Source organism: Sapajus apella, unplaced genomic scaffold (assembly GCF_009761245.1).
Source record: "Sapajus apella isolate SASKATOON/1434 unplaced genomic scaffold, GSC_monkey_1.0 scaffold137, whole genome shotgun sequence".
Taxonomy (NCBI): domain Eukaryota; kingdom Metazoa; phylum Chordata; class Mammalia; order Primates; family Cebidae; genus Sapajus; species Sapajus apella.
The window spans coordinates 2,791,634-2,809,271 of NW_022437077.1; the positions used below are offsets into that span (position 1 = coordinate 2,791,634).

The 17,638-nt window shown below is 51.5% G+C and overlaps 1 protein-coding gene across 4 annotated transcripts in view; it reads right to left on the minus strand.

Annotated features, from left to right (window-relative positions):
• The window catches only part of HNF4A (hepatocyte nuclear factor 4 alpha), a 31,786-nt gene extending 25,752 nt beyond the window's left edge, over positions 1–6,034 (minus strand). For 2 of the 4 annotated variants that reach the window (XM_032263651.1, XM_032263654.1), the window contains exons 1-2: positions 5,264–6,034; positions 442–616 (exon numbers count right to left, since the gene is read on the minus strand). In XM_032263651.1, the coding sequence (XP_032119542.1) occupies positions 442–616; positions 5,264–5,378 (290 nt within the window). In that variant the 5' untranslated portion in view covers positions 5,379–6,034. The remainder of the gene's footprint in view (positions 1–441; positions 617–5,263) is intronic. The other 2 variants (XM_032263652.1, XM_032263653.1) reach the window with 2 other exon arrangements.
• Positions 6,035–17,638: the final 11,604 nt, after the last annotated feature.

Genomic DNA, 17,638 nt, shown 5'->3' on the forward strand with positions numbered 1-17,638 from the left:
GAAGGCTCTCCAGGGCCTTGGGAAGACTTTGGGGTTGGTGGAAGCCCTTGGGGTAGGTGGAATGGCGTGGGGTCAATCTCCTATTTGTCCCAGAAAAAGCACCAGACGGGAAGATGGGTTCATCTACCAAGGCTTCAGAAGAGGCCTCGTGGAATGGGAAAAATGACAATGGGCTTAAGGGGATGGTTAAATACACACGAAGACTTAGTATGGCGCCTGGCATTGGATAAGAGCTTGATAAAAGGCAGCCAGTAGCCTGATGATCAGTAAATGTGGTTCCTAGAATAGATGCCCTCTGGATTTACAAAGCCTACAAAACCCGAAGAGCCTTGAAAGCTGTGAAGGGTAGCTGTCTCTGGGACCCACTCAGGGAGAAGACAGACCTGGGGACATGAACCCAAGTGTGCCCATTTCCCAGCTGGAGAAACTGAGGCTCCTCACCTGCAGGAGTACATGTGGTTCTTCCGCACGCTCCTCCGGAAGAAGCCCTTGCAGCCGTCACAGCTCGAGGCACCATAGTGTTTGCCTGTGGCCCGGTCCCCGCAGATGGCACACAAGGCGCTGACACCCAGGCTGTTGGGCGCGTTGAGGTTGGTGCCTTCTGACGGGGACGTGTCTGTGGCAGGAGAGGAGGAAGTGAGGCTTCAGGAAGAACAGAAAGGCAGGCATCTAAGGGAGCCCTGCGGGGATCCCTCCAGGGCTTCCACCTCAGCCATATCCGGGGGCTGTTCCCACTCCATCGCCTCCCTGCTCAGTGGCCTCCTGACTTTTGGAGCTTCAGTTTCACATCTGTAAATTGGGGCTGGTGGTGACTTCACAGAGCTGATTCTGAGGGTGTGCATCTCCCTGTGGTGGAGGCCACGAGCCCCAGCTGTCTCTAGGCAGGCATGAAAACCTGGCCACAGGGTGAGAGCCTGCTCCAAACTGGGGAGGGGGCTGCGGAAGGGAGAAACATTCCCCCCAGAACCAGGTCCTGTCCCTCAGTTCTCACCCAGTGACCACCAAGGCTGGGTGGATCTCAGCTGCGTGCCCAGGGGCCCTGCAAATTCTCTGGGGAACAGGAAAGACTTGGGCTGAGAATAGTCACTCATGTGGCCTCCTGGGAGGGTCTGGACATGGCTCCCATCCCTCTCATCCCACAGGCAAAAGCTACTGCATCTACACAAATGTGAGGGGGGCCATAGAGGCAGGTGGCAAAGAGGATCTCGGGCCGGGTGCCAGGAGTCCTGGGCACTAGTGCTGATGCTGCCACTAATTTGCCTGTAAACTTGGGCAACTTCTTCTCCTTGCTTCAATTTCTTCTGGGCCTCAGTTTCTCTAACCATAAAAGGGAGCAGTTTGACTGGTCTGTTTCCAAAGTTTAAAAAATAGCAGCAGCTGAACCCCCTTTTTGTCAGCAAATCTTTCACCAAAGATACACCCCTTTGGAGAAGGTAACAAATGCAATGGTTCAGCCCCCAGGAAAATGCAAGTGTGTGTGCCATGCAGTCCACACACACACACGCCACACACAAGCACACACACACACATACCACACAGTCCACACACATGCACACAGACACACATCACACAGTCACATACACACATGAACACACACCACAGTCCACATACACCACCCAGTCCACACACACGCCACATACACACACATGCCACACGCAAGCACACACACATGCACCACACAGTCCACACACATGCACACACACACCACACAGTCACATACACATGCACACACACACACACACTAACACACACCACAGTCCACACACACCACACAGTCGACATACATCACACAGTCCACACAGTCCACACATATGCACAGACACACACCACACAGTCACATACACACACACACACACACACACACACGAACACACACCACAGTCCACATACACTACACAGTCCACACACAACCACACACACCATACAGTCCACACGCACATGCACACACACAGGTGCGCACATGCACGCACACACACAGGCACATATACCACAGTCCACACACATGCAGACACACACCACATACCACACACACACCACAGAGTCCACACACAACCACACACACACAGACACATACAGTCTACACATGCACACAAATGTGCACACACACAACATACACACATGAACACACAATATGCATACATACACATATCAACAAACACACACATATATACACGTGTGCACACATATACAGACATACACATAGTCCACACACACATACGCACATGCACACCTACACACAGACATCTACACACATGCACACACACATACATACACACACACATACGTATTCATAGAAATCCTGAATCGGACCTTGGATTCCTTAGGGTCATCCAGTTAAGACCCGGAGAGGGCCATGCGCTGTAGGTAACAGCACAGCCCCTGAAAGCCTTCTGCCCAGGGTTCAATCCCAGCCTGCCCACTCTTCAGCCATGTGACATTGGCTGTGTTTATTTACTTCTCTATGCCTTTGTGTCCTCACTTGTAAAATAGGAAACATGACATTCCCCTAGGTTTGTTATGGAGATTCGGTGAATTCTCATATGTGTATGTGAAGTGCTTGCCGCGTGGTAAGCCCTATATCAGTGTTTGTGAAATAAAAACTTTTCTGCAGAAGAAAACTCTCGGAGCAGAGGACTTCCAGGCTCCGTGCACAAGCAGACACTGCCGTGTCTCATTTCTGCCATCGCAGACTCCCGGGTGTCCCCAGGAGTGCAGCCCCCCTCCACTTGGTGAATTATTCCTGGAGATGGCGATAATTGTTAAGCTGCATGGGTGCCCTTTCTCCCTCAGCCTCTCCTCCCCCGACCCCCAGGGAGAGCTGACCCCACAGCTCCTGGCTGTTCAGCAGGAGGCTGGGGAAGGATCGCCCACCTCGGGGGCAGGATGGGCTGGGGGCTGTCAGCTCTATCATCTCCCCTCTGAGGTCAGCCAAGCACCTCCATTCCAAGGTGAGGACACTGAGACTTAGAGAGGACAAGTGGCTTCCTGATGTCATCACACTGCTTTCGGTGAAGCAGAGGCATGGGCTTATCGTCCAGGTGTGCTGGGCTACTCCGGCCAGAGCCACACATGTTGAGGTGTCTGCTCGGGCTTCTAATGAACAAGGAGCCCCCGAGGCTGCTGCTGCATTGGAGTAGTGAGTGGGCGGGGGGGAAATATCCTTTGAGCCTTTGAACCACCAGCTCAAGATGTACCTAAAACACTTTGGAGGACAACATCACATAACCCCAATTCAGAACACTTCAAACTCCAGCAAGGAAGACTGGGGACCCTGCTTACAGATGCTCAGACCCTTGAGATGACCCATGTTGGGGCCAGGACCCTTTACCAGGGTTCAGCACCCAGGCACCTTATCTTTATCCTCTGGCCAGCCCTGGGAGACAGACACGATTACATATTCCCATCTTGGAGATGAGGAAACTGAGACTCAGAGAGGAAACTGCCTTGCCGCATTCACACAGATTGGAAGGATCCATGCCTGATTTGAGTCCAGGTCTTTCTGGTTCCAGAGCTGGAGGTGGTCTTGTCTTGGGGACACCCAGTTCAGGGGCTTGGCCTCTGCCTCAGGAGCACACAGTTCCTAGGCTTTGAAAAAGTGATGGGGGCAGGGGACAGCCAGGGCAGGGCAGTGATCCTCCTGGGGACACACGACACTCTGGACACTCTGCCTCGTGCGGCAGCAGCTTGTTTAGCATCTCCAGGACGTTTTTGCCTTGAGCTCCTTGCGTGGTCCTCAGACAGGCCTAAAAGCTGGCCAGCCACCAGGCGTGGGGGAATGAAGCCCATTTTGTAGAAGATACAGAAGCCAGGAGAGGGGAGGTGACTGGACGGCAGGGGCAGTCGAACACTTGCTGAGTTGACCACAGGCAGTGCCCAGCGGCTGCCTCCTCGCTCTAGCTGAGCTGACCACAAGCTTCCAGGCCTCAGCTGGAGCTGCAGACTGATACTGGCTGTGTGGCTCCAAGATACAGAAGGAAGCGGGGTGGCAGGCTGACCTCAGCTAGCTGCCTGACCCCTCTCCTCTGAGGCTGGCCTGGGACCCGATGGGGCCCTTCCCTCCAGGAGGGGTTTCCAGACCCCCTCCTTTCCCCTACATCCCTGTGGAGGAGAATGGCCCACCCCTCCAGATAATGCTCCAGTGAAGTCAGAGTAGACACATAAATCTGGAGAGAAACGCTGGCAACAAAATCTGCTCAGAGATAAACAGACATGTTGCGGATGTGAAGCTCACTTGGTGAATGGCAGCAGCAGAATCCTGCACTTGGGTCTGGCATTCATGCACACCAGAGACCGCTGACCTCACCCGAGGTACAGGGGCTGCATCTGCACACAGCAGGTACAAATATGGGCACACGACAAAACGCCCACACAGGATAAGCATGCAGGAAGAACAGCACTCCAACAGGTCCACATGCACAAACGCATGTGCTGTATGACCCCCACACACAGCACGCATGTACAAACATCCAGACACACGTACACCCAGTCACTTACATACACAAGCAAGATCAACATGGGCACCTCCTAGAGACATAAGCACAGACCTACTCAATAAATACAAAGGGAAATAGGCACAGAACTCACACACAGAGACAAATGAACACACATATGCAAATGTGTTCCTGAAGGCATCACCCCACCCATACAACTTACACGGAAACTCATCATCACACACGAACGCACACACAACACACACAGTGCTGAGCTGGCCTTGTAGTTAGCAAAACTTCCCTGAGAACTCCATTTTCCCTAAGTGCCAATTCCCCTAGGGAAGTCCCAAAGACACCAAGAAATGCAGATATGTCTCCAACCACCATCCTCCAGGGACACAGCGCCCCTTGCCATCTCTCTGAACCTAGGCCCGAGGGGTTCAAGAAGGGGCTGTGCCAGGCTGAATCGCTGGAGCTGGGCACCGAAAGGGAGCTCACCATCATGTCACTGCGCCAAGCACCAAGCGGAGCCGCTGCGAGACAGTGGGGAAGGGCCTGGGAGGAACAGCAGGGTTGACTTCTGCTGGAAATTGGCCCTTGCAGGCCTCCCTTCTCCCGGGATGCCTGTGATCCCTATACCTGGGCACATGGGCTTCGCCTGGCAACACCTGTGCTAGCCTGTAAGACCAACCTACCATTTTCTATCACTCTCCTCCCACTCCAAAGTTGGGTACCAAAGATTCGCTCCTGTACCCAGGCACACCTGCCCCCACTGGCACACCTGGGCACACCTGCCCCCGCTGGCACACCTGGGCACACCTGCCCCCACCTACCATTGCCCATCGTCAACACCTGCACATTCTCAAATTCCAGGGTGGTGTAGGCTGGGTCCAGTGCAGCACTGTAGTCGGCCATGTCCATGTCGACGAGGGTTTTGGAGAGGCGCATTCTCCCCTGCCTCCACGCCACGGCCACCTGCCCTGCCCTGGGCGCCCACCCCGAAGGCTGAGCCCCAGCCCCCGCCCTCCGCCCTCCCACTGCCTCCTCCCAGTGCCCTCTCTGCCTTCCTTTCAAACCGTCCTCTGGGAAGATCTGCTGGGAGTCTAGGCCTAGCCTCTGCGGAGGGGTGGAGGCTCTGCCAGGGAGGGGTGGGGGTTAATGGTTAATCGGTCCCCCGCCGGTGGATAGGCTGGGCGGGGCTGCAGGGATTTGGCTGTTTGTTGGTTTCTGGCTGACACCCGGAGTGCTAATTACAACTGTTGGGGCCCTAACTCACCGATATTCAGTTATCAATTGTACAAGGCAGGCATCGTAACTCACGGGCACTCATCTGACCCTTGCCTCAGCCGCCCCTCCAAGCCATTGTCATCCTAAGTCGGGCATTCTAACTGATACTATCAGGCACTGACAGCCTCCCTCTGAGATCCCCTCATTCAATAACTTCCCAAATCATTGACTTCTACCCTCAATGCTCTTGTAGAGATAAGGCTGCCCCATGGCCCATGATTTAGAAACCTAAATCCCAGGCCTCAGATGCCAATCTTCTGGATCCTTGTTCTGGGAGCTCCTTTCAGTTCCCCTGCAGTTTCCTGGTTCCCCTGGGAGCAGAATGGACTGGAGGGCTGGGAGTGCCAGACTCACCTCCAATTCCCCGATGCTGCTCCCTAGGACCCCACCCTGCCCCCCACCATCTCCCAAAGCTGCCAGTGTTTCTGGCCCAGACAGACTCCATCTCAGATTTTCCCTTCACGTTCTCCTGTTTCCCTCACTCTCACCCCCTCCCAGAGCAGACAGAGACCTGGATTTACATTCAGGCACCTACCACCTGCTAAGTGGGACCTTGGGTAAATGGTTCTCCTCTCTGAGCCTCAGTTTCCTTCTCTGTAAAATGTACAATCAACCTCAAGGGTGGTTTGAGAAAGAAATGAGACGGCATAAAAAACACCAAATGGGGCCGGGCGCGGTGGCTCACGCCTGTAATCCCAGCACTTTGGGAGGCTGAGGCGGGTGGATCACGAAGTCAAGAGATCAAGACCATCCTGGTCAACATGGTGAAACCCCGTCTCTACTAAAAATACAAAAAATCAGCTGGGCTTGGTGGCACGTGCCTGTAATCCCAGCTACTCAGGAGGCTGAGGCAGGAGAATTGCCTGAACCCAGGAGGCGGAGGTTGCGGTGAGCCGAGATCACGCCATTGCACTCCAGCCTGGGTAACAAGAGCAAAACTCCGACTCAAAAAAAAAAACAAACACCAAATGGGGCCTGGCAGACGTCCATCCTCTTCCTCCTCCCTCTCCCTGTTCTGTATCCCCCTTTCCATCCCTCTCTCCACCGCCTCCTATCTTCAAAGTGGGCTTTGTGGGGGGATCACCAGTGCAGTCACAGGCAGCCCAACCCTTAGAAAGTCCTGGTGCCTGGTTCAGTGCTCTGCTGTGGTTGTCTTAAAATTCATCATGACTTTTGAACAAGGGGTTGTGATTTTTGTTTTGGACGGGGTCCTGAAAATGACACAGCTGGTCCTGCCTGTCGAAGCTCATGGTACACTCTGTTCTTCTCATTCCCTCCAGCCCTCATTGCTTTCTGTGCAGACACTTTCAAGAGCTGCTAATCTATCTGGGGAAGTAAGGTCTTGATGTAGAAGGCAGAGAGTGAGGGCAGAGGAAGGAAAGCCTGAGGCCTGGGAGGCCTGGGAGCCTGTCCTCTGCCACTGGCTGGAAGGGCAGGTTGGAGGGACTCGGTGACACCTGTGAGCAAGAGTGGGTGAATGAGTGGGAGCACCAGTTAATGAGTGAGTGGGGGGGGCGGGAAATCAATGAGTGGGTGAGTTAGGAGTGAGTGAATTAGAGACAGGGTTAATTAATGAGTAAGTTGAGTGAATACATGAATTGAGTGAGTGAATGAACAAATGGGTGGGTAAATTACTGAGTAAGTGAATGAGTGAATGGGTGGGTGAATTAATGAGTGGGTGAATTCATGAGTGGGTGAATTCATGAGTGAATGAATGATTGAATGTATGGGTGAATTAATGAGTTAGCAAATAGGGAGTCAGGACATGTGTGTTTGACGGGTATGAGGAGGCATCCTCTCCATTCTTCCCACTGCTGGAAGCCCTTTCTCTGCCCTGCTTGGCTTTATTCTACCCACTTGATTTGACCTCTGAAGCTGAGATGATGTAGGGGGGCGGGTGCTGTTTCCTGCAGGGAAAGGGGAGAGGGAGCAACTGTTCTGAAGGAGAAGAGAGGCTAGATTTGGTGCCAGGAGACCTGGGTTTAGGAACTAGCTCGGTCACTATTCCAATAGATTTATTTACATCTGTCTCTTCTCAGGGCCTCAATTTCACCCTCTATAAAATGGAAAGATGACCCTGGCTTAGTTTTCTTTCTTTTTTTTTTTTTTGAGACGGAGTTTCGCTCTTGTTACCCAGGCTGGAGTGCAATGGCGCGATCTCGGCTCACCGCAACCTCCGCCCCCTGGATTCAGGCAATTCTCCTGCCTCAACCTCCTGAGTAGCTGGGATTACAGGCACGCGCCACCATGCCCAGCTAATTTTTTGTATTTTTAGTAGAGACGGGGTTTCACCATGTTGACCAGGATGGTCTCGATCTCTTGACCTTGTGATCCACCCGCCTCAGCCTCCCAAAGTGCTGGGATTACAGGCGTGAGCCACCGCGCCCGGCCCTGGCTTAGTTTTCTATTGGCCAGGAGAAGACTTTGAGGGAGGGAGCAAGAGGCATCCCCCAACAACCCACACTTTGAGATTTGATAAGGGGCTGAAAGAGATCAAATACTGGTGGGTTTCTCCTGCGCCTGCCTCGGGAATATCTGATCTGGCTCCACCGGCCTTGAGGGAAGTGCAGAGGTGGGCAGAAAGGGAAGATCTGACTAAGGGATGAACACAGAAGAAAAGTGGAGGGCAGCTTGGGGAGGAGCCTCCTGGAGCCGAGCCCAGGTCCCTGCCACCTGCCTGGCACCTATGGCAGGCCACAGGCACAGCTACTGCCCACGCAACCCAGTAATACGTGGCCTCATCCACTCTGAGGCACACTTCCACATTGCTTAAAGAGGAATGTGAGGCTGGGCGTGGTGGCTCATGCCTGTAATCTCAGCAGTTTGGGAGGCCGAGGCAGTCAGATCACCTGAGGTCGGGAGTTCGAAACCAGCCTGACCAACATGGAGAAACCCCATCTCTACTGAAAATACAAAATTAGGCGTGGTGACGCATGCCTGTAATCCCAGTGACTCAGGAGGCTGAGGCAAGAGAATCACTTGAACCTGGGAGGCAGAGGTTGCGGTGAGCCGAGATAGAGCCATTGCACTCCAGCCTGGGCAACAAGAGCGAAACTTTGTCTCAACAACAACAACAACAACAAAAGGTGGGGGTATGTGATCAATGGCATGTCAGAATTTCACTGATAACAAAAATAACAATGCATTTTTCTATAGATGATATCTTAGAATCAATCAAATAAGGTCTAGAATCAATACCGTGCCACAGCCTTGACCCGTTATACACAAGAACTGCTAGGTAGACAGCCTGCAAATGATGACCTGCTAGATACACCAGCCACGACATACCTGACTGACCAAATGTCCAACCTGCATGACTGCCAAGGAGGCACGTTCTAGATTCACATCCCACCGCATTATAACCTACCCCATAAGTAAATCTATCCACTCATTACGGAAATTGCATAACCTCTTACATACATGAGTCATTTCCACCCTTAGTCAACGCCAAACAATATGTTCTAGATACACATTCCTCATATAAACGATGCACCACCTATAAGATCTGCTGGCTCTGTGACCTCAGGCAAGCCATTATTTCTTTTGTTCTTGTTGTTCATTGTTACTGCATAGTTTATTTAAACCAAGCTATGATAATACAGAGAAGGCTGAGGTGGCAGCTGCCCAGAACCTTTGTGGATTACGGATGCAAAGTAGCCGGAGATGTGTCCTTGCACCCGCAGTTCAGTAACAGACAGACAAGTCAGTTACGTTTACATAAGTACAGAGAACTTAATACACATGACACCGCACATCCATCTTTTTGCTTTGTATTTCCATTTTAAACATATGTATGCCACCACTTTATATTTTAAATATGACTCCATGTGTTTTGTGCCAATGGCTGGGAATGAAATGATCTCATGTCCCTGAAACAGGCAGACTTTGGTCTGCAATGCAGAGTGTTTTCATTGGGATACCAAACAATCCTTAACACGTAAGAGAAAAAAAAATCCTTAAAAATCAGCTTAATACAATGTTCTTCCTGTTAGATGAGGAGGAAGAATGGGACGTGGGAAAGGAAGAGATTGGGGTGCTTTAAATGTATGGTATCTGGAGATCTTGAAAGTTTCAGCCCGGCGAGGTAGCTCACGCCTGTAATCCCAGTAGTTTGGGAGGCCAAGGTGTTGAGATCAGGAGTTGAAGACCAGCCTGGCCAACATGGAGACTCCATTTTCACTAAAAATACAAAAATTAGCCAGGCGTGGTGGCATGTGCCTGTCGTCCCAGCTACTTGGGAGGTTGAGGCAGGAGAATTGCTTGAACCCAGGAGGTGGAGGCTGTAGTGAGCTGAGATTGTACCACTGCACTCCAGCCTGGGTGACACAGCAAGACTTTTTTTTTTTAAAGAATGTTTCATTCAGGGGATGAAGAGATGTTGGTTCATGGATACAAAAGGAATAAGATCTAGTGCTTATAGCACAGTAGGGTGATCAGAGTTAACAATCATTGATTGTTTATTTCAAAATAGCTAGAAGAGAAGATCTGAAATGTCCCCAACGCAAAGAAAGGACAGATGTTTGAGGTGATGGATATCCCAAACGCTTTGATTGATCATGACACATTATATGCATGTATCAAAACACATGAACTCCATACATGTATATAATTATGTATCAATTATAAAAAGTTTCATTCCCTTCCTCCAAGGGAATTTTTTTTAACTAATGGAGAAAAAGAAAGCAGCTTCATAACACCCTCCAATGAGGAAGAACATGATCCTGACAATGCTCAGATGCTTTCATATGAGCACATAATAAATACAGCAAGTCACAGAGCAAATGTCACAGTATTGGTTTGGTTTTTATTTCTATGCTTATAAAAAAATAAGCTTCTTTCTGTGGACTGAACGGATGTGAGCCTGTGGGTGTTGGTCTCTGGTCCTGTATACCAGTGACTGTTTATATTCCAAGCCCAGGGCCAGCAGTCTGCACAAAGCAAGTTATTATTTCGAAGCCTCAGTTACTCTTTCTGTAAAATGGGTCTAACTTGTAGTTCGTTGTAAAGATTAAATGATGGCGTGAATAAGGTTCTTAGCCCCCCTTCCTCCTGACCTCTCTTTAGGGGAAAAAACCACAGACGTTGAAGTCAGATAGACCTGGGTTAAAATCCAGGCAGTGTCCATGTACCAAACTCTGTGACCTCAACTTCTACCTCTCTCAGCTTTAGTTTCAGCATCAGAAAAACTGGGTTGATACCCTCTTCGTAGGGATGGTTCAAGCATTAAACAACTGAGCATAGGCGCACAGTACAGCAGTAGCAGTTACTGTCATTGGTCATTGACTCCAAGACACACTGGCCACATAATCAGTCGGAATCAGGACCCCTGTTCAGGACAGCTCCAGGTACCGCACGCCCAGCCATGAACAAGCTCTGGCCTCAGTGCCATCGACTTAGCAGCCGTTCTTTACCTCTGCTCACCTGCTTTGGGCTGTCAGGCCCCAGCTCAAGAGGGAGCAGATCCTGGGAGACAACAAAGGACCTCGGGGCTCACCAAGAGATCCAACTGAGATGGGAAGGAGGGATTGATTGCCCTGGGCAGCCTGCAGTCAGGGAGGCAGAAGCAGAGAGCTCGTGCCTCTGCTGTGGACAGTGGTAAGGGTGCTGCCACTCTGAACCACATTGTTTCTCTTTTACATTTTAATAAGGTCTAATATTTACAGAGAAATTTTGTGCTAGCCTTGGTGCCAAAAACCTACTCTTCTCATATTATCTGCCCATTGAGATAGGGGCTATTGTCATCCCCATTTTTTCTTGTTTTTTTTTTTAGATGGAGTTTCGCTCTTGAGCCCAGGCTGGAGTGTAATGGCATGTTCTCAGCTCAGTGTAAACTCGGCCTCCCGGATTCAAGCGATTCTCCTGCCTCAGCCTCCCAAGTAGCTGGGATTACAGGCATGTGCCACCATGCCTGGCTAATTTTTTTTGTTTTTTGTTTTTTTTGTTTTTTTTTTTTTTTTTGAGACGGAGTTTCTCTCTTGTTACCCAGGCTGGAGTGCAATGGCGCGATCTCGGCTCACCGCAATCTCCGTCTCCTGGGTTCAGGCAATTCTCCTGCCTCAGCCTCCTGAGTAGCTGGGATTACAGGCACACGCCACCATGCCCAGCTGAATTTTTGTATTTTTGGTAGAGACGGGGTTTCACCATGTTGACCCGGATGGTCTCGATCTCTTGACCTCGTGATCCACCCGCCTCGGCCTCCCAAAGTGCTGGGATTACAGGCGTGAGCCACCGCGCCCGGCCTTAATTTTGTATTTTTAGTAGAGACAGGGTTTCGCCATGTTGGTCAGGCTGGTCTCGAACTCCTGACCTCAGGTGATCTGCCCACCTTGGCCTCTCAAAGTACTGGGATTACAGACATGAGCCACCACACCCGGCCTGTCATCCCTATTTTAAAAATGACAAAATTGAGGCTCAGAGAGGTGAAGTGACTTGCCCAAAGCCACACAGCTCATAAGGGAGGGGCTGTCATTTGAACCCATGTCCTGCCTCCAGAGCTTGAGGGCTTCACCCCTCTATTCCCTACTTGGATCATGACTCCTGGAATCCCAGAAAGGACTTCAGAATTCTAGGGCACTGGCGCTGGTGGCTTCACTGCCTTGGTCTTGCAGGGGAACTCGGGGACCTGAGAAGTAAAGCACCTTGTCCCTGGGCACAGGCAAGGCAGGTGTAGGGGTATCCTCCACACACCCAGGGCTGCCTGGCGCCTTCGTGTCCTCTGGGTGCTCACCACACCGCTATCTCCTGTCTTGTCCTCCCCACCTGCCACTCCGGGAGCGGTATAGGAAAAACTGGGACTTATCAAGACAAAGAACAAAAGTCGTGGAGGAAAGAAGCCAAGAGCCATCTCCACTGTGGGGTAGGGCCCTTCAGTTTCGCCCCTTTGAAATTTCAAATTCCAGTTTGTGGACAAAGTCCTAACTATCTCACAATATAGGTCCCCAACCACTGACCAAACTCCAGTCCAGGCAGCCACCTGGCCCGAGGCTAGCCTGGCCTTGCTGCTTCCTTTAGCGGCTTCCAGGCTCTAGGAACAAGGGGTCTGGGCCACCTAGGGGCTCTGTCACAGCTACAGCCACCCCACAGGACCCCTGTCTCCCATCTGAGAGGACAGCCCTCTTCCTGGAGCTGGGATCTGGCGCTTGCTGACACCAACAGCGGATACCAGGTAGGTCCCTTCCCTTTCTCTTCCCTTCCCTTTTTCTTCCCTTCCCTGAGTTCCTAAAATACTGCTCATACCACCCTCTGCACCTTGGGCGAAGGCCACTGTGGCTTAATCAAATCAGGCACCCACAAAACTTCAAGACCGAAGGGATGCCTTGGCTAACCCACCCATTTTGTGGACGGAAACACTGAGGCCATCAGGGGAACGGTAGCTGGCCACAGACTGAACCATAGACTGGGGTCCCAGACCTGGGGCCGCTCAGGGAGCCTTAGAGGGTGAAAGGGACTTGCTGAAAGCCACACAGTGGCGGTGGGGTGAGCGTCATCTTAACAATGAGCGCTTTCTGCTTCATCGCAACTCTCGTGAGCCCTGGTAGCACCTCCTACCGACCGTGAGTGGCGTTGTGTTTGTTCACCCGATGACGGGTGGCCACTGGGTTGCCACAGGAGTATTTCCAAGAGGAAGATGAGGGAGCTCGGGGCTGAAGGCCAGTGGGTTTGGAAGGAAGCAACATTCATGTGGTTAACTGATAACTGGGCCCCATCCCTGGGCCTCGACTGGCCTCCTTCCTCCCTCCCTCTCCTCAAGCCTGATTAAGACCAACTTACCCAGCTGCTAATCATTGCTGAGCCTGTTGATTTTGCCTTAAAAAATTAACTGGGCATGAGTTTGCGGTTTTGCTCACCCCTAACCCTGAAAAGGCCTGGGTGGGCAGGAGGCCTCCAGGGTTATGCAAGAGGCCGCTGGCCTCCCAATGCATATCCCACGGCCACCTCGGCTGCCCTCCAAAGAGGAGGTTTTGCTCAAGAGTCAACAGTCTGCTTGTTCCCCCTGTGCTGGGTCCTGAGCAAATTTGCTCTGTTACCAAAGAGAGATAAAGGCAGCTGGGGGAGAGCTTTCCAAACAGGGATGGGAAGCGGCGGCTTTGAGCTTGGGGTTCTAGAACTCTGCAGTGTCAGAGCCGGGAGAATCTTTGGGAGGATGTGGACTGGGCTTGCCAAGCCGCGTTCCAAGGCTCCCAGGAGCTATAGAGTGTGTATCCACAGACCCAGCTTCAACCGGTGACTCCCTTTTATATGGAATCTTCCTTAAGATCTTATCTGAGGGTTAGAAAACCACTGATGCGGCTTCATCCCCTCCTTGCACAGATGGGGAGATGGAGATCAGAGGAGGAAGTGACTTGTCCAAGGACAAAGGTCACCTGGGTATTCTGGGCTGCAGCAAGCATTGTGGGCTCTCTATGGACCCAAGCGATGCCTTGAAGGACACTGGTGAACAAGATGGCTCTGCAAATGCCTTGCCATGCCGTTCTCCCCTCCTCCCAGGGCTGGCTGGAAGCAGAGAGGTGCCTGAGAGCCGCTGGAAGGCTCACGTCAGGGGAGTCCACCTGGCTCTGTGTCCCCTGGGCCCTGTGAGGATGTGCGCAGCAGCCAGGTGCTGCAGACCAGAGACTACGATTATAATCCATCTCAGCCACGTCCTGCCTCTGGAGGCATCAGGCCCTGGAGAAAGATGCAGAGCCCTGCCCTGACTCTTTCAACCTCTCTGAGCCTCAGTTTCTTCACCTGTAAATTGGGAATGATACTACTTCTAGGGTTGTCATGAGAATGCAAATGGGGCAAAATACACACATTGATCATCATGGCCAATGGCTATGCAGCTGTTTCAGGGGCTTTGCGCCTGTTCCCTCCTTGATCCTCCCAGCCACTCTGGGAGGAAAGCAACATTTTTACCATCATTTTACACACCAGAGGCACAGAGAGGTTGAGTTATATACCCATGCTCACACAGCTGATGAGAAACAAGAAGTAGAATTGGAACCTGGGCAGTCTGGCTCTAGAGTCTGTGCTCCTAACTCCAGGGCTACCCTGCCCTTCCATGGTTGCCACATGGTAAGTGCCAGTGAGAGGTGGCCAGGAGAAGGGCAGAGAGCAGGGCACTGTGGGAGATGCTGACTGCAAGGCTCCGGAGGAAGGGCAGAGTATGGTCTGGAGAATGATCAGGAAGGAAGCCAGGAGGACTTGGGCCTGTGTGGGTGGGGCGTCCCTGAAGGCTGCCTCCTGCCAGGTGGCTTGTGACATCTGGGCCGAGGGTGGTGGTGTCCTCCTGTTTATGTTCCTGAATTTATCTGCAGGGGTGACCTTGGAAATTAGATGTGGCCTTCCCAGACCTTGCAGGGCCTGACGGTTGATGGTAGTAGCCCCTGCCTGACCCAGACTCTGGTTTGGGGAGTGAGGGAGGAACCCACATCCCAGAAGCCACCCTCGGTCTCCCCATCCTCTTGTTCTGAGAGGCCCCAAGGATTTTCCAGGTCACTAAGGTGAGGTGTTTTGAAGTCCTGAGGCTCAGGCCAGAGTCACTGCCCTGTGCAGTTGTGCAGGTTGCTCACTGCACAAAGGTTCTCCAGTCAAGAGGGTAAGTGGGGGTGGAAATCCAGCCCTTGTTCCACTTGCCAAGCCAAGTACCCATGGAGCTCTGCCTGCCCAGAGTGGGATGCCTTTTTCTTATTTGCACAAGGGCTTCATGTGAGCTGCTGGGTGCCCTGCCCCAGCTCTGGTTCCAGCCACTGTGTGTCCTTGGGCAAGGTCATTTCCCTCCCTAGCCTTGGTTTCCCACTGGAGAAGTTTTGTCGAATATAAAGCAGACTCAATCCTGAAGGTGAAACAGAATCATCTGAAAACTTTAAAATATACAGATGTTGACTGAACGTGGTGGCTCACACCTGTAATCCTAGCACTTTGGGAGGCTGCGATGGGAGGATTGCTTTGAGCCCAGGAGTTTGAGGCCAGCCTGGGCAACATAGTGAGACCCTATGTCTATTTTATTTGAGACAGAGTTTTGCTTTTATTGCCCAGGCTGGAGTGCAATGATGCGACCTTGGCTCACCACAACCTCCGCCTCCCAGGTTCGAGCAGTTCCCCTGCCTTAGCCTCCCGAGTAGCTGAGCTGGGAGGCACCACCACACCCGGCTAATTTTGTATTTCTAGTAGAGACGGGGTTTCTCCATGTTGGTCAGGCTGGTCTTGAACTCCCGACCTCAGGTGATCCGCCCACCTCAGCCTCCCAAAGTGCTGGGATTATAGACGTGAGCCACCAGACCCAGCCCCTGTGTCTATTTTTAGAAAAGATATTTTAAATTAAAGACAGATGCCCAGTCCTATCACAGACCAATGATCAAATCTTAGGATGGGGTGGGGAGGCACCAGGTATCTGTATTTCTGTGCAGCCAATATTGAGACCCACTGTAGGAGGGCTTGAAATTTGAAGCTGGAAAGTCTTCGATGGCATCCAATTCTACCACTTACTATAGCTTCCTACTCAAAACTGCAGCAAGGCTCAGTTTACTCATCTGTTAAGTGGAATGATGACAGCTTCCTCACAAAATCCAAATGCCAATTAAATGAGATCATGTTAGACAGTGCTTGGCACCATGTTCCCCAGGTAGGAAGCTCCTGGTTCTTGCTACCAAGACTATTATTGTTATCGGTATTTGACGTTGACAAAATAAAGGGCCTTTCTAGGCCAAGGATTCAGTGACTTGAAGACAGGCCTTCTCTGTTCCTTTGAGTCAGTTTCTAGTAGCTGGGTCTAACTCTTGGCTGCACACCTGTCATATTATTGAGATATGTGTTACTATTATTATTTAATATCTTAATTTGTTGACATCTTTCCATTTAGTTTTGAATTGGTACTACATTCACATGGTTCAGAATCAAAACATAAAAGGTGTAAATTGAGAAGTGTTGCTTTCAGCCCTGTCTCCTGTTCACCTGTTCTCCCCGGCTTCCTCACTATGGGGGACCATAACCTTTACAGATGTATCAGCCAAGGTTTCTTTACACAGACCAAGCAGCCGTAAGATCATACATGAGTAGCCTCTGCCTCTTACACAGTTCTGTATCTTGTTTGTTTCATTTAGTATCACAACTTGAAGGTGTTTCCATACAGCTGAGAGCAATCTTTGAGGAAGGAGGGGTTATTGTCTCCATCACAGATGAGGAAACTGACATCATTTTCCCAGTGAGCCAAAGCAGTGGTGTTAGAACCGCCTCTACCTGGCTCCAGAGCTCGCATTTATGCCCATGCACTGATGACGCCTTCCACAAAACCCAGCCCAGAGAGCTTTGGGCATGCAGGCCTGGCCTTCTCAGGATAAGAGGTGGGGAGGGGGCTGTCAGTATCCTCACTGTCTGGATCCAGAAACCCCAAAGAGAGGATGAAGTGTGGAACAAAGAATGTCCCAAGTCATCCAGATAGGGACCTAAGAGAGGGTGTCCCCTGGATGGAACAGTGGGGACTGGTGGCTGTGCCTACCAGCACTAGAGAACGTGCCAGGAACTCTGCCAGCCTTAGGTCATGCAGGTGGCAGGGGAAGTCAGGAGGAGGATGAGAGGCAGGGAGGGAAGCACGGCCGAGGAGACAGGCCCTGGGTGCAGGAGACGGCGGGGACCCCATGCCTGGAGCTCAGGGAGGAGGATTTGAAGGCGGAAGTGGCAATGAGATTTTAACTGCTTGTTTTCTGCTCAGGGAACTTCAGGGTTCCCTCTGGATCCTTGACCTGCTTCAGCTCACTGACTCACTGACTTTGGTCAAGTCATTTTCCCTCTCCATGCCTCAGTTTTCCCAGCTGCAAAATGGGAGATTAGAGATCTGGTCTTTAGGCGGCCTTGGAGTGCCCCTGACTCCACGGGGCCCCTCTCGCCTTGCTGAGGGCATCAGGATCCTCCTTCTTTGATGAGAATGTCATTCACCCATCAGG